At 50.0% G+C, this 20,540-nt stretch overlaps 1 protein-coding gene across 1 annotated transcript in view; it reads left to right on the forward strand.

Annotated features, from left to right (window-relative positions):
- SDAD1 (SDA1 domain containing 1) overlaps positions 1 to 20,540 on the forward strand; it is a 551,728-nt gene that overhangs the window by 470,429 nt on the left and 60,759 nt on the right. The window contains exon 18 of the mRNA XM_069626295.1: positions 13,335 to 13,435. Within this exon, the coding sequence (XP_069482396.1) occupies positions 13,335 to 13,435 (101 nt within the window). The remainder of the gene's footprint in view (positions 1 to 13,334; positions 13,436 to 20,540) is intronic.

Below are 20,540 nucleotides of genomic sequence, written 5' to 3' on the forward strand. Positions count from 1 at the left end.
GAGTCGTTTTGTTAGAATGTGAGGGTCAGAATAGAACTTTGAACACAGGACATTTTGTTTTGGACATTCTGACTGCTGACCGATCCTTCGTTTTGGTTTTAGGTAGGGACACTTCTATAGGGCAGGGATAGAGGGGCATTTCCCAAACCCTTTGACCAAAACTAGGAACCCCTTGTGTTGGTGTTAGGGAGAATTCTCAAAAAAAATGCTAATTCCCTCCACCTTAGAGACCCCCAGCAACTTTGCTGGATTTTGAGGACTTTTTTTTACCTGGAGAGTGAGACCCTTTCACACACTCTCATATATTTAAATGTGATTTTATACACGGTTTGTTTTTGGTTATGAAGTCTAACCAACTCCATAGCATCATTGTTTACAATTGTCACAAAGCACCTTCAGTGCAGTGCCACAGGGAATTCTTCTAGATTTCCCAAGGTTTAAATACCTTCTCTGGGATCAACTACTGTTTCCCAGAGCACTAAAGTGAAATTGACTTTACTTAGTATTGTACTAGCTAGACCCAGCACCCCCTATCTCACAATAGAGTGCTGGAGGAGTTACTTCGTATCCCCTTTGTCTAAATGCTTATGTAACATTTTTTGTTACCCTTTCCTCAATTGACTGGCTGACCAAGTGCGCTGAGTTAGTCTGAAGCTGGGGTAAGTGCTGAGAGATGCCACTCTCATGGGTCATTGACCAAGTGCAGTAACGAGGAGGCAAGTGCAAGGCACGGAGGCAGGTGTGAGAGGACAGGCGAGGGTGCCAGGCACCTGTGAGACTGAGGTACACCAGGCGGTCAGTCAGCAGGCTGCATGGAAAAGTAGAGATAGGGGGATAGAGCAGAGAGAAAGGTTAGCAGGGTAGAGGGAGGGAGAGAGAAGGAAGAGGAATGTCATAAGGAGTTTCTGGAACTTAAGGAGATCAGGCTCAAGACGGAGTGCGGCAGGGAGGCCCATACAGAGGATAAAGATCTCCCTCCAAATCTCTGCTTGGAAAATCGCCTCGCTCGCAATAGGTTGGAGGTAGATGAGCAGAGGGCTTGGGAAAGACAGTATTTAGGTAGGCAACGTTGCAGGTAGGTAGGTCCCAGGCCCCAGACAGCCTTGTGGACAATGGAGAGGGTCTTGAACTTGACCCTTGCAGCCACAGAGGGAGCCAGTGGATGACTTTCAGTGCTGGAGAGATGCAGTCTCTGGGCTTGAGGCCAAGGATAAGTCTCACGGTTCTGTCCTGGATGAGTTGCAGAGGGCACAGAGCAGAGCGATTGAGAAAGAGGCTATTGCAGTAGTCTAGCCTTGAGAGAACCAGGGCTCTGGAGACAGTGAGCCTCTAGAGGAAGGTGAGAAAAGGAAGAGTACCTTTTGAGGAGGTGTGGTTGATAGTTGGACTTTTTAGAGATGTACAAAATGAGTGGAGAAGGAGAGACTGGAGTCGAAGATGACCCCAAGGTTTTTTGCTTCGCTGGTGGGTGCAGATGCAGGGCCAACGAGTCCAGCCAGAGTGAGAATAGGAAAGCGCGAGCAGGAGTGCCAATGCAAATGATCTCAGTCTTACTGGCGTTGAGGCAGAGGTAGTTTGCTGCACACCATGACTGAATTGTGGACAGTCAGTCAGATATGATCAAAGTAGAGGAGGTGGCTGAGGGTAGCCTGAAGGAGAGTTGCGTGTCATCCGCCTAACACTGGAAGTTCGAGATGAAAGTGGCAAGGGCAGCCATGTAGACATTTAAGAACCAGGGGGATTGGTTGGAACCCTGGGGAACGCCACAGGTTGAAAAAGAAATAATAAAGAGAAAGGACCCAACTTCCACCTTAAAGGAAGGAGGTTAACCACGCCAGAGCCTGGCCTGTGATTCCCAGGGTGTCATGTAGACGTGCAATCAGGATGTTGTGGTTTACTGTGTCAAAGGCAGAGGAGAGGTCAAGAAGAATGCGGACAGAGGGAGTGTTAGTAAAGAGATTTGAGAGCAGGTCTTCACGGGTGTTCAGAAGAGCAGTTTCCGTGCCTCAAGTTGCTCTAAAGCCAGACTGATGGTCGTGGAAGCAACCAGCAGTTTCAGAGTGGAGGGTGAGCAGAGAGATAGTCAGCTTCTCCAGGAGTTTGCCCAGGAAAGGGGTGATGGAGATGGTGTGGTAGTTTGCCGGAATGGAGGGGGCAGCAGAGGGTTTCTGAAGTAGAGGGTAAACAAGGAAGTGCTTAAGAGAAGTTGGGGACACTCCAGTGCCAAAAGAGAGCTTGCAGAGATTAGCCAAGGCTGGAGCGAGAGAGTCAATGTTGTCCTTAATGGTTTTGGAGGGGCAGGGGTCCACCTGTTTGGAGGAGGCCTTCATAGACCAGACTTGTCTGGTGACCTCATCAGGTGTGACTGAAGTGAGAGAAGAGGGGAGAAGTGGTGGAGGGGCTGAGGGAGGCTCCAGAGGTGTTGGTGAATTGAGGTGGTGTGGAGGAGAGGGAGGAAAGGATTGTTAGGAAAGATTTCGTAATTGTAGGGAATTTTCCTTCCATGTGGCAACCCCTAAACTTTTTGCTGTTGTTTTTCACCTTGTTATTGACTTTGCCAGAGAAGTACAGCCTTCTGCTGCACTCCTCTGGGCTTTCGCTCTTTTCTTACGGGGAAACTGACATGCCCTTAAGACAGTCAGTACCGGGGAACGCTGTTTCCCGTAGTTTCTTTTATCATGTTGCGGCTTTAGTGCAACATGACACAAGAGGGCACTGTAAGCTAAGTTACAGCTCTCTTGGGTCTCTAGCCTTCTACAGACCCTAGATACTCTTTTAGGATGGTATTTGATCGGTGCAAGTCATTCAGGGACTCGAATGGTGGCAGCGATCGTTTTGTTTATTTTGAGCTCCTTTTGGCGTTCTGAGCACGTTTTTCGCACTGAACCCAAAATGGTGGCCTGGCTCCCAAAATGGCCAGACCACGAGGCTCCTTTGTCTTGTCCACTGACCGTCTTGCTCCCTTCACCTTCCCCAGGTCGAGCGACCCGGGGCCTTCCTTATTTGGGCATGTACTTTCCCGCGAAACGTGGTTGCTTTCGCGGGCTTCTACATGTCGTTTGTGTGCCTCCAGGGTGTGGGCTGGGATGTCTGGTCCCAATACACATCCTGGGTGCCAGAGAGTCTAGGGTGGTGTGAATGCCTGGGACCACCGTGGTCCGTGATTGGTCCATGTATGGTATGTGTGTTGATGAGCGGATCTCCCATTGGCTCCCCTCCGTTTTGGCGCGAAGGGAACCGTGGATAAGAGGGGGCTGGAAACACCACTACCATGTCGATCTCCTGAGTTCTCACGAACGAAGGAATACAGGAGCCAAGTATCCTGCAACTACAAGGCTGGACCGAGGAATCGCTGGTGACCCGCTGAAGGAATCCTCCTTTGCACTGCTGTCGTCCTTTGAAACCCTTTCCTCCTTGGATCGAACCAGAAGGCCTGTACTGGTGCTTCGACCTTTGGAATAGCAGGAACAGCTATTCCCGGCGACTTCATCAACTCCTGCCAAGTAAGCCTTCGGAAGTGTCTCTGGGCCATCCAGTTGACTGACCAGCTTACAAGGGAGTCCTGCTCTGTAACTGCCGCCAGGTTGTGTTGTATTTCGAGTCCTGGTCACTCTCCCACGCTTCGTACACTTGGCGTTCCCAAGTCTGAAGGGAGGAGTGTACATTTGACTTGAATACACACGGCCGCTCCGTTGTCCTGCTGCGGCAACAAACTGTGCTGGTTTCGTCGATTGGGACGTCTTTTTGCTCTACACGACTACGAGGCGTTCCCTGCTCTTCTGAACCTGCCAGCTGCTGAAACTAACGTGGAGAAGCCTGGGTCTGCTTGCTTCGGGGACCGGTGAGTAGTTTAGCTAGGATCTGGTCGCCCTCCTGCAGTATCCCATTGCTTTTCCCTGCTGTGTAAAAACAGCACCCTTTTGGCCGTACTCGCGCTCTGCTTCTGCCCGCTGTGGAGGCTGCGCTTGAGTTGCGGAACCTGTTCTCCTTCTGCTGTGCACTAACCCGAACTGCCTGACTTCCTCCGAAGAGCTTCCCCTTTTGCCCGTTGGCACCGGCGTGGCAGGTACTTTGAGCACAAGGCTCCACTCTTCGCAGGGCTCGGACTTCCATCTAGTTAGGTGCCTCTGAAGGCGAACTGAGTCTAAAGCGTTATCGCACTGCCTGTTTTCCTTTCCTTTCAGGTGGACTACATATTTCGTGCTTTAAACGCTTGCGACTGTGTATTTGTATATATATATTGTGTTGATATGGTATGTGTTGGTTTAATATTGTGATATTGTGATTTTCTCGCTACGGTCATTATTTTAAAGGCCTTAAAATAAATGTGTATCTATTTTTGATATAACAACTGTTTGGAGTAGTTTGTAAGCGCTCTTGCTTTGTGTGCTCATTGCGGGCTTTCAGTCATCCTCACCCCTCTTGAGACCTAGTCTTGACCGCCGCGATCGCTACCTTGATTGGTCTGGCTTGTCCAGAGGTTACCCTGTTCCAAGTAATTAGGTTGGCCTTCTGAACTTCTGCGCCACCAGGACAGAGTTCAGAAATCCGTCTTAACAAGGATGTCTTGCGTTTTTGCGGTGAAATGTGCAGCCAGAGCAGAGCAAAGGTCCTGGGTGGGTGTGACAGAAGAGGAGGCTGCTGCAGGAATTGCTAGTTCCTTACAGACTTTGAACCGTTTGCCTGTGTTGTTTGATGCTGGGAAGACGCGGGCTTGACTCTTTTCTTGGTGTGGATGCAGAGTCGATATTGCCTTGCAAGGAGGCGCATGCCAGTTTGTCACAGGGTCCGCCCGACTAATTCCATTTCCGCTCAACTGCCCTACACTTGCGTTTAAGGGCAGCCAGATCAGAGTCGTACCAACAGTTGCGCTTTGCGTGAGAATTCAAATCGGCGGTAAATAAAAATGTGGTGTTCAATTAATTAGTGAAATTAACATGTATTGAGTGTATTGCAAAACAAATCGATGAAAAGAAAGACACACTGGCTCTCTTCTAAATAAAAAAACAAAAATAAAAATGCAAGACCAGTTCAGCACAGACAGCGCGATGATTAGCACTTTCTACAAATGGGCTATAGATGGTGGTGGAACAGCACAACATGGTTTCTTATAAAGACACATGTTCACAGTTAGAATCCACCTGGTATACTCTCCTGACAGGGACTTTCTTTTATGATCACTCTTGCAACTTGCATCTGCCTGGTGTACTCGCTTGCCAGGGCTTTTGCTACATATACACTTTCTTGTATCTTCAAACACATCCTCAAATCGCCTGGTGTACTCTCTTGCAGGGCGTTCTTATTGGGGCTTTGCACACAATTCCAATATTGATTGTCTCTTACATGAGCTCTTTCGAGGGGATTGGGTCCTCCGACGTATTCCATATCTATGACAGGTAATGTCCACAGCTGTGCTGCTTCGGAAAATCTTTGGCGTCTGCGTCGATGACGATGCGCCGTCCCCAAGGACCTCCTCCGACGTCACCCAATGTGATGAGTAGGACGCACGACGGCCATAGCCTCAGTTCCGTTTTTTCCGCGAACGTGTTCACTTTGTGAATCTCGGTACGCCTCGACTCGTTGGAGTTTGCTGTTTTCAATTCTCGGTTCGTTGAACCTGTTCGGTTTGTTGTGAAGACCTGTTCGTGGCGATGTCTTCTTCGTCTTCAACCCCGCATCCGGGCTTCAAGAAATGCGGGGACTGTGGGTCCAAGATGTCGGTCACGGACTCGCACGACGCCTGCCTCTGGTGCCTCGGGGAGGCCCACGATACGGACGACTGTGTCGACTGCCAGTCGCTCACGGCAAAGGCCTTGCGCGAACGCAAGAAGAAGCTGTCGGTAGGCCGGGTGTCTAAGCCCCGGAAGTCGAGGTCTGCGGGGCTTTCGACGGATGACTCGAGGGGCGACTCTCCGCGTCATCGTCAGAAGTCCAGTGGGTCTCCTTCCAGGAGTCGGTCTCGCCACTCCTCCGCCTCTTCGAGGCATTCCCGGAAGCGCCGGCATAGGTCGCCTTCCCCGTCCTCTTCCAAGGACTCCGCCCGTCGGCGGGTCGCTTATCCCTCCATGCAAGCCACACCGGAGGAATGGGCTTCCTTCGGGAAGCAGATGCTAGCAATTCTTGAATTGAAGGGCACCGGTCCGTCCGCGCCTCCGCCTGGGGTCGGTCGAGAGACACCGCTCGTATGCCTTCGGGCTCGGGTGGTCAGCGCGGCTCGCAGGAGAGTTCCCGCTCAGACAAGGGTAGCCGTTCTTGCCATGCCCGTTCCAGGTCCCAGTCCTCGACTCGCTCGAGACCGCGTGATCCTGTGCTGTCTTCGAAGAAGATGTCGACGCCTGTGGCGCCGAGGTCATCGATTTCTCTCGAGGCTCTGCCTCGGAGGGGGTCGCCTAGGTCGTCGAGAGACACACTCGGAGCTCTGGCTTCGAGGCATGTGTCGACGCCGCCGATGCTGGCGGTGTTGCAGCTGACGTCGACGCCGATTCGCTCGATGCCTTTTCTGTCGACGCCGGTGCCGACTCGTTCGACACCTTTCGAGGCGGTGGTGTCGGAGGGGCTCCGTGGCACAGGGTTTGCCCCTAGAAAGGCTCTGGCTAAGGTCCGGCACTGCTTTGGTCCCCAGAGGTCTTCCTCTCCCCGCCTGGAGTACATTTCAGAGGGTGATGAAGGCTCTGATGGCGGCTTGGTTCCGGTTCCGGTTCCCGATGAACTTATCTCAGGCCATAGCCAGTTTGATGACCTGCAGCAGTCGCTGCATGATGCCAGTGGTCTGGACACCTCTCCGGAGGTGGAGTTTTGTAGGCCGTAGCCTGGCACTCATGCCGATTCTTCATATCGGCGCCGTATGTCTCGTGTCACTGAGTACTTGGGTTGGTCAGCTCCCCCAGGGGAGTTCGTTCAGGATGATCTCACGGACATCCTTGATCTCGGTCCCTCCACTGACCCGGTTTTGCCTTTTCATATGGCTCTGCAGAGAAGTGTGGCGGCGGCTTGGACTGCTCCCGAGAGTCTCCCGGCAGTGGGCAAGTCTTTGTTGCGAAAATACCGTCCAGCCAGTAGCGACCCCTGCTACTTGTATAGGCACCCCACTCCGGAGAGTTTGGTGGTGCAGGCGGCTACGACCCCGGCAAAGCAGGCGTTGTATCCTACCATCCCTCCGGATAGGGACGACAAACGTTTTGACGGCTGGGCGAAGGAAGTGTTTTCTTCGGGGAGTATGGCGCTTCAGGCGGCCAACTCCATTTTTGCCTTGTCTCGTTTCACACACACTCTGTGGAACTGTGTTGCATTAGCGGCTGAACATATTCCCCAAGGGGACGAACGGGATGGTTTCCTTGCTATGGTTCAGGATGGCAAGGATGCCATGTGTGAGACCGTTCAGTCGGGTTTGGACTTGGCGGATTGTGTCAGCCAGTCCATGGCGGCGAGCACCGTAATGCGCAGGTTTGCGTGGTTGCAGAAGTCTGGGTTCGCCCCTGATGTGCAGTCCCGGCTCCTCAACATGCCCTTTGACGGTGAACACCTTTTTGGCAGCAAGGCTGACGAGTGCCTTGAGAGGTTGCAGACCTCCAAAGCTGCAGCGAAGTCGTTGGGCGCTGCAGTTCGCCAACCTCCGCCTTTTCGTCCTAGGGGACAGCAATGGAGGGGAGGTTCCTTTCGCTATTACTCGTCCTTCAGTAAAGCGAGGGGAGCTAGCAGTCAGAGGCCATCGTAAGAGTGCCAGAGGTGGAAATAAAGGTACTCGAGGTGGCAAGGCCGCTCGGGCAGTTGCCTCTTTGCCCTCGGGCAACGGCGCAGCCGCTACAACTCAGTCATGAGGCCATGTCCCATGGTTCGCCGGTTGGGGGAAGGCTGGTGCAGCATCTTGTAGAGTGGTAAGCCATTACTTCGGATGTGTGGGTTCTGGAGATCATAACCCACGCTACTGTCTTCCCTTTCGGCAGAGGCCTCACGACAATCCACCAGGGGGCCTCTCTTTGAAGAGTCCGGATCCACTCCTTGCGCAGGAAATTCAAGCCCTGCTGGAGAAAGGCGCCATAGAACTGGTGCCTGTAGCGGAGAGGAACAAGGGATGGTATTCCCCTTATTTTTTGATATCGAAGAAAGACTGGGGATTGAGACCCATCATGGACTTGCGCAGTTTGAACAAACTCCTCAGGAAGGACAAGTTCAAGATGGTGACTTTCTCATGTCCTCCAGGCCCTTCAACTTCAGGACTGGTTGGTGTCTCTCGACCTCAAGGATGCTTACTTCCATGTGCCAATCCATCCCAAGCACAAGAAGTACCTGAGGTTCGCGTTTGGCGACTCGCACTTTCAGTTTCGGGTCCTGCTGTTCGGATTGACCTCCGCCCCGAGGGTTTTCACCAAGCTCATGGTGGTGGTGGCAGCGCATCTCAGGAAAGGGGGGATTCACGTCTGCCCCTTCCTGGACGATTGGTTGATCAGGGGAGCTCTCCCGAGCAAGTCCTGGATCATCTGTCCGTCACCTGCCACTCCCTTCACAGGCTGGGCTTCTCCCTCAATTTAAAGAAGTCCCATTTGACACCAACGCAGCGGCTCCAGTACATCGGAGCAGTGCTCGACACGTCCCTGGGGCAGTGTTTTCCTCCTCAGGTGAGGGCTCTTCACATTCAGCAGATGGTGCACAAGTTTAATTTTGCCCAGGATCTCCCAGCGTCCAAGTTCTTGAGACTGCTCGGCCTCATGGCATCCTGCATTCTTCTGGTGCCAGAGGCTCATCTGGGGATGAGATCTTTGCAGTGGGCACTCAAGCTCCAGTGGTCTCAGTCCTCCGGCAGGCTGTCGGACCCTGTTCAGGTGCCGCCCTCCGTGGCCCGGGACCTTCTGTGGTGGGCCGTCGAGGGCAATCTGATGAAGGGGGCCCCATTTTGGCTGCCCTGGCCGGAGGTGACGATCGTGATGGACGCATCCCTCACGAGATGGGGAGCTCATGCCAACGAGTTGCCAGTAGCGGTCGTTGGTCTCATTCGGAGTCCAGACTCCATATCAATCTGTTGGAGCTGAGGGCCGTCAGGCTAGCCCTGAAGGCTTTTCTGCCGACTGTGCGCGGAAAGAATGTCCTGATTCTAACGGACAACACGGTGGCCATGCACTACCTCAACAAAAAGGGGGGGCAGGGTCACTTCCGCTGTGCAGGGAGGTAATGCAGCTCGAATTCTGGGCCATCCAGCAGGAAGTTTCGATCTCGGTGTTCATCTGGCCGGAGGCGACAACGAGACGGCGGACGCTCTGAGCAGGCAGAGCTCGATCTCTCACGAGTGGGAGCTGGCTCAGGAGATTCTCCTGGAGATCTTCGCCCTTTCGGGGACCCCTCAAGTGGATCTCTTCGCCTCCAGTGTCAACCAGAAGTGCGTAAGGTTTTGCTCGCGGGAATTTCCTCCAAAAGGAGCCTTAGGAGACGCGTTTGTGGTGGAGTGGTCATTCCCACTGCTGTACGCGTTTCCTCCAGTCCCCGTCATCCCGCAAGTGCTGCGGAGGTTACGGAGGTTCGGTTCCCGGATGATCCTCATTGCTCCGGCGTGGGCCCGGAGGACGTGGTACCTGCGTCCGGACCTTCTAGACTTGTCCATCTGCCCTCCACGACGATCTGCTCTCAAGGGAGGGGGGGTCAGGTTCTCCATCCAGAGGTCAGATCCCTCAATCTTCACGCTTGGCTTCTGAAAGGTTGAGGTATAAGGATTGGGACCTCCCTGAAGACGTGATGGAGGTGTTGCTCTCGGCCAGGCGGCCGGCACCTAAGTCTCTGTACCGTTGCCGTTGGAGAAAGTTCTGTGACTGGTGCAGAGTTCAGAATGTGGATCCTTTTGAATGTGTCGTTCCCATGGTTGTCTTTTTTTCTTTCTTTGGCCCACAGGGGCTTGCAAGTGGGGACCATTAAAGGTTACCTGGCGGCGCTGTCCATATTTAATCGCTCGTCTGAAGTGTTCCTATTTTAAAATTCCTTTAATTTCGCAGTTTTTGAAAGGGCTCACTAATGTGTTCCCTCCGTCACCTTTTCTGGTGCCAGGTTGGGATTTGAACCTTGTTCTTAAGTTTCTTATGGGTGCTCCGTTTGAGCCTTTACATTCTTGCCCTTTGAGGCTGTTAACTCTGAAAACTGTGTTTTTGGTTGCGGTTACTTCCGCTCCCAGAGTGAGTGAGTTACAGGCACCTTCAGTTAAGCCACCCTTCACTGTGTTTTATAAGGACAGGGTTGTCCTTAGAGTTCGTCCTTCTTTTCTTCCGGAGGTGGTTTCGGAATTTCATTTGAGCCAGAAGGTTGTTCTCCCGGCGTTCTATCCTCCTCCACATCCTGGTAAGGAAGAGGAGAGAGGCTCCTTAGGCTTGATCCTAGGAGAGCGTTGAACTTTTATATTTTGCGCATGTCCCGGGTCAGAGTGGACGATCAACTTTTCATTGGTTACGCTGGAAAGCGTTTGGGACAAGCTGTGACGAAACAGACTTTGTCTCGTTGGATTATTTTAGCTATCTCCGAGTGTTACCGCTTGGCGAGTAAGGATCCTCCGGCTGGCTTGCTGGCCCTTTCCACCAGGGGAGTGGCTGCGTCTACTGCTCTGCAAAGGGGAGTTCCTATTCGTCACATCTGTGATGCAACCACCTGGGCTTCAGTACATACTTTTGTACGTCACTACTCCCTCGATTCCATCAGAGGGTAAGATCTGGCCTTTGGCAAGGCAGTTCTCTATTTCGCAATATGATTGGGCATGCTAAATTTGTATTCTAAATTCTTTCCCACCTCCTTGCTTGGTACTGCTTTGGGAGTCTGTCATAGATATGGAATATGTCGGAGGACCCAATCCCCTCGAAGAACAAGTTCTGGTAACGTTTTTCCGATGGGATGGTCAGACGACGTATTCCATATCGCTCCCTCCCTGCCTTCCCCGCTGCAGAATTTCTTTTGCGATTGCAGCTTGCGTTCCACAAGGCCTTGTGTGTCTGACTGGCAGAAAACTGGTGGCACACGTTGTGGGAAAAAACTATAACTGAGGCTATGGGCGTCGTGCGTCCTACTTATCACATCTGGTGACGTCGGCCGTCGGAGGAGGTCCTCGGGGACGGCACATAGACGTCATTGACGCAGACGCCAAAGATTTTCTGAAGCAGCACAGCTGTGGACATTACCTGTCATAGATATGGAATACGTCGCCGGACCATCCCATCGAAAGAACGTTACCAGGTAAGAAAGTAACTTGTTCTTCTAGTATCATATCTGCCTGGTATACTATTCTGTCAGGACTTCTTTCACATGTGTATTGCATACACTTGCACTCTTGGAAGTCTATTATTCTAGTTGCTTTTCCCCTTTTACAGCAATGCTCACTTGCATGTTTTCTTTCAAGGGCTGTCTTATTCAAAAATGGTGTTTGGCATGTCTGTCAAACACCCTGCTTCCCTTTCGTGGATTTACCGGTTCTTGCTGGCGTATGTTTCTCCTGCTGTAAACCGGTAACAAGTGTTCTGCGTCCTGCGCCCCGATTCTGTTTTTCAGCTTCTCTGCGTTTCCAGCTGGGCTCTTCAGCGTCTTCCCCAGCTCCGGTAAGGTGGAGGCTGCCTCCTACCACCTGCAAACGCCAAGACGTCTTCTCAGCTCTGGCATCCCTGCAGCATTCTCTTCCCTTCTCCTTCTTGATGAGCCGGTTTGCTCCACGGAATGCCTCCTAGCCCCTCGATCTCTAGGTCGATTCCGAGAGATGCAGATTCCTCCCACCAGCAGCACTCCTTCAGCTGACTCTGCTGTTTAAATTTCCACGCTGTAGGCAAATGCTTAAAACAACTAGAGCTTGGCTTGTGCTCTTGGCCTTGGGTGATCTGTATTACTCGATCCCTCTTCCTAGTCCCAGTGTTCTCCTGCTTATTGGAATGGAAGTCCATTCTTAATGACTTGCATATGAAGTTAGTGGTTTTTAAGGGCAACGCTCAACCTAGGTGGGTGAGAGGTGAACACAAGGCATTGGGTGTCGGTGGGATATCATCTGAAGAAAAAGGGGATACCATGTCTCTTCCGATTATTCCATGACACTTCCCCAGAGGTTGTCCACAACCCCCCTCCAGCCCCCATGTGATCCTCCCTCATATAGCTGACTCCAGGATCAGCTAGCGGCTGCTGTCCCCTGGCCACATCGGGGAGGACACCCCTCAGAAAGGAGTGATGACAGCATCAGATTCATCAGGGGCCATCCTTCCGAAAGATGGTCTACGATTTTTAATTTCTTTCAAAAGATCAATCTTTCTGTCTTTTCTTCCTCTGCCTCATCCTTCCAAGGCGGAGGAAGGCTTCCATCGTCTGGGCCAGGTGCAGGCCCTCGGCTACTATCTCTCAAACGAGGGAGGACAGGAACGATGACCAGCTTTTTGTTGGTTATGCTGGTGCATGGTCTTCGCAGTGCTGTGACCTAACAGCCCCTGTCAAGTTGGATCATCCTCTGCATCTCAGAATGTTATGATCTGGCTGGTAATGAAGTGCCTGAAGAGGTCAGAGCTCATTCCACCAGAGGGCTGGCTGCCACCTTTGCTCTGCAACATGAAGTCCCTTTTCTGGAAGCGGCGTGAGCTTCTTGGCACATGTTCGCAAATTATTACTGCTTGCATTCTCTGTCTGGTCAGGACACTTGTTTTGGCTGGGAAGTCCTTCAGTGTGTTCTGGATTAGGTCCTTGCTATCCTCCCTCCTACAAGTCGCTGTACTGCCTGGGAGTCAATCAAAGATGGGGAATCTGGCAGAGGAAGACTCTATTAGAAGAACAATTGACTTGCCTCTCTGTAATGTTCTTATTGACGTTCCTCCCACAGATGCCTAAACACCCCTCCATCCAACCTGCCCTTCCTGGCGGCTAGCTAGCACACCTTGTTTCTGGGTTCCCTCAACATCAGAGTGCTCAGGAAAATAGTTGGAACTGAGGTTAGGGGGCACAGTGCCTCCATTTATACTGGTCCCAGCGTCCTGTGCAGCACAGGCATGTAGAAGTGTCTGGTGGAGCGGCACTGCACCAGAACATTTTCTGAAGAGCAGCTGCACTCGGGAGATCGATATCAAAGATCAGGACTCTGTAGGAAGAGCATCTATCGGAAAGAACAGTATAGAGAGGTAAGTAATTTGTTCATCTACTATGGAGGGTGCCCACACATGTGCGTCATTGGCAATCCCGGTTTCATTTTTGTTATCCTATTGCCACAATTGAAACTAAAAATGTACCAAAATAATATTTCTCAAAGCCAAGGTGTATAAACATCAATTACTTGTATTGTCCAGAGCGTCTGGTAGACTTGCTGAAATTATGGGTTTTGTGAGTTACTTTTGTCATTTAATTTAAAGGGGACTGGGAAAGTGCCAGTTTAAGTGAGGATGATGAAGAAGACGACGATGAAGAATGGATTGATGTTCATCACTCTTCAGATGAAGAACAGCAGGAAATAGTAGGTTTTTAAACATTTTGATCTTTGTGTTCCGTGTCGGAGAATGCATGATGATTTTTAAAGCGTATATATGTTTATACTATGCTACTTATAGCAATGTTGCACTCTCAACAAAAAAGCATGATTTGGAATGTTAACATTTTAAATCACTTAAAGGGTAAAGCAGTCACAATTTTTGGTCAACTCACACTTGTAGAAACGTTAGCACCACAACACCACAGAATTTGGCTAGTGATAATTGAGTCTTGATGAGTAAGATATAGTTTGCTGTGTGCAAGTGGAGAATTGAGGGAGAGTGACTTTGTAATCCTGGCTAATAACTTGCTACTTGAAATGTCTACCCTTGATTTAGGTGAAGCAACTTCTGCTGTTAGAACTTTATTTAAATATGAGCGCATAAGGATCTATTTAATTAAATGCTGTACAGCCCTAGTTGCAGTAAGCATAATTGTGGCAAAATCTTTTTTTTTTAAGTGGAAATATTTTCTCCTTTCTACAGTAACATTTCAAAATCAATGCTACCATATGATGTTGCAGGGAGTAAGGGGTGAAGGGGTGGGTTAGGGATGTGTCTGTATATCGCTGCAGCAAAATGCGTACTGGTGGGGAGAATTCTCAGAAATGTGCTAATTCCTCTGTACCTTAGACCCCCAGCACTTTTTCTGGACTCTAGAACTTTTTAATTTTGAACCTGGAGAGAGAGACCTTTTTCCCCACTCGTATTTTTCTGTGACTTGAACTGTACTTTTGGATTCTGACAAACTCCATAGGCATCTTTTTGCATTGTCACACTGCACCTTCAGTGCAGTGACACAGGGAACTCTTTTAGATTTCCCAAGGTTTAAATACCTTACTCTTGGATTAACTACTGTTTCCAAGAGCAGGAAAGTGAAATTGACTTTACTTTACATTGTAACTTTCTAGACCCAACACACACTATCTTACACTGGGGTGCTGGAGGAGTTACTTAGTAGCCCCTTTGTCTAGCTTCTCATGTAAAAAATGGTATGTTACCCTCTACACAACAAATGGCTGGTGGCAGTGGTTACTTTTGACTACCTGTTGAGTTTTTATCGCGGGCTTCGTTTGCAGCCATAGTAAAGCACCCATAGGTGCCAATTTTGTCAAAATGGCCCTGGTCTTCTTTTTTCGCCATTTCTTGTTTTGGTCCTTGAGATTTACTCTGCACGACCAACCAGGACAGCCAACTCCTTTTGCCTCCAAATACCCAGATTCCGCCTAAAAAAACAGGAGGCAATAGCTTCCCTGTACAAGCAGCTCAGCATTGGAACGCACTATCAGTTGAACTAAGAAGGGACCAGCCATAACAGTTTTAGACACAATACCCGCACCTGGCTACAACGCAACGACCTTTAGACCCATCTTGCATCCCTATGCCATGGCCTCACACTACCAAGTAATTCCTGCTACGGTCTCTGTCCCTGATGATCCCATGCACCTGCCCACACACTACATGCAAACGACTGTACATAATGTATGTAACTAAACTAACTGTAACTTGTAAACTGTAACTATGCTCTAAGTAATCTTGACATGGTGTGCGCCCAGCTACCTAAGGGTTTCGGGCGCCCTACAAATAATAAACAAACCAACTCTGCGCGCCAAACCAGGTTTGGTCCCTTTGTTTGTTTTGTCCATGGCAGGCTTCCCGAGTGAAACCCGCCTCTGGCTCCCGAGAGTCTGGTGGGGGCGGGAAGTGAGGGAAGTGCCCGAAACTCCCTGTGCTTAGTCTCCTAGGAGGCAGGAATGCACTCCTAGGTGATTGGCCAGCTGGCTGTCCGGCAAGGACAGCCACTCTGCTGGGTGACTGACAGCTAGGCTGGAATGAATGGGAGCAGGCTGCATAAAAGGCAAGGCTTTTTGGCTTGGAAGGCAGAGTCGACCACTGGATGAAGGAATCTGACGAAGAACTTGAAAAGGACGCCTGCTGCAACTCCTGGACCATTGGTTTGCCCGGGGAAGCTGTGCTGAAACTCAAAATTTGTATTGACAGAGAAGCCTGCGAAGAAGACTTCTCCCTTTTGAGTTGGTGGGACCAATCAACTCCAAAGTAAGCCACCTGCAAATTCTCTCGGAGCTGGTGGAATTTCCATTGCAGTCGCTGCTGGAACCGAATTGCCAGGGAGAGGAACACCAGTTTGTGTGCATTGCTTTTAAGTTGGCCAAGAGCTCCAGTAAGATCCTCCGGACTCCCAGGAAGCAAGACTGAGCCACCTGAACAGGGTGCTTGACCCCAGAAACAAGGAAAGCCCATCTTGACAGCCAGGAACCACAGTGTTCACGGTAGCCGCGAGGAGCTGAAACTCTGAAGTGCCACTTGTTTGAAGTTTGCCGGTTGCCGTCGATGACCGTCCCGTTATGGTGCAGGAGTCCCCAGAAGTCCTCCCTCTTGTCCCCACGACTGAGGCCCAGGAACAACAGGATCTGCAGAGCTGCACAGGAACAGAGGTAATCTGCTGCATCTTTTCTTCAACCTAAAGGTACTGTAAAGTCTGAGAGAACTTGCCTCTCACTGTAGATTTGCTTGCACTTCTACTTCACAAGTCTCCCGGCTTGTGGCCTTACATTTTGATTCTTCTTTTTCACCAAAGACTTCAAAAAACATTTTGCAAAGACTTATACTCACCTTCAAGAAGTGCTTCAGTCCACGTAGACTTTTGCGCATTGACATTGGCTTAGCCTGGTTTCCTGAATGACTCCTCTCTCCTGTCATTGTGTTGCACCTATCCTTCCAGGAAGGGGTTAACTTTCTCTGCATTGGGGGGTCTAAAAGTATTTGCCTGATTAAATAATATTTGTGAGCTCTTGTTTATTCTAATAACCCTTTTCTTTTGACACTCTCAAAGTCTACTCTGAATGTACAGTAATATATTAATGTCCACATTGTCCTAGCTGTTTAAGTCACCCGAAGGTGTCGGCACTGTCTGTGTTCCATCCTCAATGGGTCTTTACTAATTCTGAGAAACCGAAGAGTGTGCATTTCTGAAGTATATTTGAGTGCTGCTTTTATATTGTTCCTTCTGAAGGCTTGTTTCAATGACTGGTAAATAAATTAATAATTGTTTCATCAAGAAACCTTGAGTATCAGTGTTTATTTGACTACTTGTCACTGTGAATCTCTGTGTAACTCCACTACTGCTCACATTGACCCCTCTTGAGATGAGCATGGCTGCTAGGCCACACTACCAATCAGTGTAGTTCAGACTTGTACCAAAGGTTGGGTCCCTCTTGCCAGGAGGCTAAGGTTGTTGTATTGCACCACTAAGGGTACTACTCCAAATCTTTACCTAACATGTACTATACTGACGTACGTCTGTTGCAGCAAAGATAGTTGCAAGTGTCTCTCCTCCCTGTGGTCTTAAAGAAAAAGAAGTGAGCTGAATGAACACATCAAGCATAGTGGAGGTTGTGTTCACGACCCTAGTCTACTTGTGGCTTGAACTTGAAACAGGTTCCCCCTTTAAAATTCATTTTCGTATGTACATGGGGAGATATTACAAAGAGATTTGTGTGGTGAATGGGGTGATATCGGAGAGGTGCCACCTGGGAAGGGGGACGAGACTGTGATGTTCGCGTTCACCACTACTATTTGCCCCAAGTTGGAACTGTTGGCGATAGCATTTAGGGCAGGTGAAGGAATCTGTGGCTTTATAGATGAACAATATATAAGCTGACCTTAACCGCAAACGACATACTGGCATACATGGGTAGACCAGAGAAGTCGTTACTGAAATTAAGTGGGTTGCTTAGGGCATACAGATCACTAGGTGGTTTTAAAATCCACCCAAATAAGTCTGTGGCCCTACCTTTGGGTAGCATCTGAGAGGTGGGGGGGGCTTACGAAACCCTAGCTAGGTCACACACGAACGTCCAAAGACCGCATTCGTTACCTGGTCATCCACTTTACGAGAGACTTGGATGGGCTATACGAGGCTAATTATCCATCCTTGTGGGCGAAGATCAAAGAGGACTTGAGACGGTAGGGGAAGCAGAGGTATCCTTGGGGGGTGGGGGGGGTGGCGGGAGGCAGGCTGACTGCAATCAAGATGAACCTGCTTCTTAGACTGTTGTTCCTGTTTCAGATGCTCCCGGTAAGGGTCCTGCAACCGGTTTTGTGGAGGTCGGGAGGACACTAGTGACATTTTGGTGGCAGGGAAAGAGAGAGAGGATTGCCCACGGCAATCTGATCAGACGGAAGAAGGAGGGATGGCCGTACCTACTACACATGGCAACCTATTTCAGAGCGTCACAACTTGGAGTTCTGGTAGCCCATCGTAGAAATAATCCAAATAAATGAATAATGAATGGTGCTGGAAAATAAAGTACTCACCGGTGACTGCTGGTGAGGTACGATGTTCTTTCATCACTAGGGTTTTTTCACTCCGTTTTTTGCTGAATTTGTTGGGCTGAAAAAACCCATTGCAAAAATATGGGGGTGGGGTGGCTGAAGGGATATAAGGAGTAAGGTGTGTTTGGAATAGGTTGTAAAAAACTAGGAAGGGGATTGGGGGGGACACCCGTAATTCTAAAATCAGCATTAGAAAAACTCTGCAGAAACAAGAAACTGGTGATGGAAAGGCATAGCACCATGGGGGAATGGTTTTGGGTACTGTAGAGACTGGAGGGGGGTGTCTGTACTCCTGCTCTCTATATGGCAGAGGAGAGGCACAGAGGACCCCAGCCAAGATTCTCTATTATTGGTAACATAGTTGAGCAATCAAGGCCTAGCTTCTCAGGTGATGCAAGCTGGTTCTTTCATACACTGTAGTCCCCAAGTACCCACAAAGGAATGTCCACACACCGTATTAGTGAAAACAGTTATATAGTTCAAGTTATATACACAATAACTCACTTTGTGCTCAGTTAATCTACAATGGCAAATATATACAGTTCTAAGTGGTACCACAATTATTATCAGATTTCATTAAAGTGCATCAACTGTACTCTGGTCAAATGTCATACAAATCAATCAATTAAAGGTAACCAGCAATAGACATAGGAGGAAAGCAGTTGGTTAGATCAAATGGCAGAATACTGGCCCCTACACCTAGACACAGTTCTGTGTGGAGATCCCCGCCTCCCCCCACCTGGGCAACCTGCAAAATAAAGATCTACTACAAGCCCAGTCCATATATTGTTCAATTAGTCTTATTTCCTTCTAAAGTGTTTCTACCACCCCAATGTACCTGGAATAGCAGAGTTCCTCGAGGAGGCGTTGATGGATCCTTCTTGAGTGACTCCCTTTAAAGCAGGAGCCATGGATCATCGATGGGCCTAGAAGAAAGTGAACTTGGCATCTGATCCTCGATGAAAAGTTTGGTGGTGTCGAGGCAGCAGCTTCGGGCCTGGCGGAGCTCATCAACGACGTCCTGCAAGCAAGAGCCGTGCGGGGCACCTCGATGTCGATGGGTCAGGACTGCAAAGAGTTTGTAAAGAACTGTGGCCCAGCAAGGGCGTTGAGTCGTCCGCTGTCTCTACGGTCTTTGGGTGGCAGAAAACCCACTGGCGGATACACATCGACGGCCTGGCCTTCTCTGGCGGGATAAGGCGGTCGGCGATGCGGACAAGCGCGTCCGGGAATCGAATGTCTTAATTAATGGAGCGTTGTGGCTGAAGTCGTCGACTGCACAGCGTCAAGCAGTCCCCGCTTCTGGGCAACTAACTTCGACAGGCCTCCAGCGGTTATAGCAAACCTTGAACCCTGGTCAACGACGATGGACGGAATGTCTGCTGCTTCTCTTCGTTCTCCTCGGTGGTCCCCGTCTCCGGTTGGCAGCCTGTCGAGAGTCTGACTTCCAGGGAGCTTTGCTGAAGGTTAGCACTGCACGATGGTCCCTTGTAGCTCAGGAAGAGGTTGCCTACCAGGTCCTCTCTGGATCATTTCTTGAAGACCGGGCAGGTCGCAGATCGACGAAGTAGAGCAGCAGCAATTCTTCTCTTCCAGCAGGGCTTCAAGGTTAAGATTCAGTTTCAATGTCCGTTTCAACTCAAGCTTCTGAACGAAATCGAGCAGCGAGAGTCCCCCAGATCCAATTCATTCTGCTGGGTCAGACTTAGGCAACCAATCACTCAGAAGGGCATTCAGGCAGTCAGCCAGCCAGCCAATCGGGTGCACAGTGCATTCAAGCCATTCTTCTCCATCAAGACACTCACAACACAGAATGTGGATTCGGACAAGTACCACGCCATTCAACACTACACACTACATTCATACCAGTTTCAGGCAGGGCTGTCTCAGTCCTTGTGTCAACCACCAGTTACTAGACATCCACAACACAGAATGCGTATTCGTCACACACTCCATTCACCCAGGTCCCACCCATAGGCGTGCCCACGACATATGGTCATTGGGAAGGCTCCAGCCAGTCTGGTCGGCACTTCTCCACACTACCATTTATGGAACTTCCGCCCAACAGCCAGTCAGGGGGAAGGGACAGAATCAGGGCATACCAGGACTTCGGGAAAACCAAGGTAACAGTCGATGGAAGGCAAGAGGACACGGGGGCAATCTTGTTTCCATCAGGAATCTACTGATTCCAATGACTGGTCCTGGGCATCCCAAAATGGAGGACGCTCCGGGCACCTGTCAATTTAGCACAGAGCTGCCACCAGCCCGTACCGTGCTCTGTGGGCCACACACAGGTGCCCAAAAACATACACTAGGGGCACAGGGTTGTACCCCCACCCATGGGTGCCATAATGGTAACCCATGGTTCTGTACACCAAACCAAAAGAGAGCCGCACCGCCAGGAGTCCCACATGAACTCCTGTGTGGAAAACACAACAGAACACACGATAAAAGACAGTAAAGGACAAGGATACGGATTTCCAGCATCACAGGTACCTCATAATAGAATATTGGGGAGAATCCAGAACCATCCGGGCCTGAAAGTACTCTGGATGAAATGAAGGAAGTAAAAAGATATGGCGGGAATATGAACTGGCCATTGCCCCTCAGCTGCTTTTGGGCACCTCCTGTTTGTGATTTGATTCATGAACCATTGCTGTTTCGTGTAAACATCCACATGGACCAATGGGGAGAGCATTCGAACTTCAGCATTGTAACCTGGAATACTAGGGGCCA

This window comes from Ambystoma mexicanum, chromosome 6p (genome assembly GCF_040938575.1).
Source record: "Ambystoma mexicanum isolate Mex_15411 chromosome 6p, UKY_AmexF1_1, whole genome shotgun sequence".
Classification (NCBI taxonomy): domain Eukaryota; kingdom Metazoa; phylum Chordata; class Amphibia; order Caudata; family Ambystomatidae; genus Ambystoma; species Ambystoma mexicanum.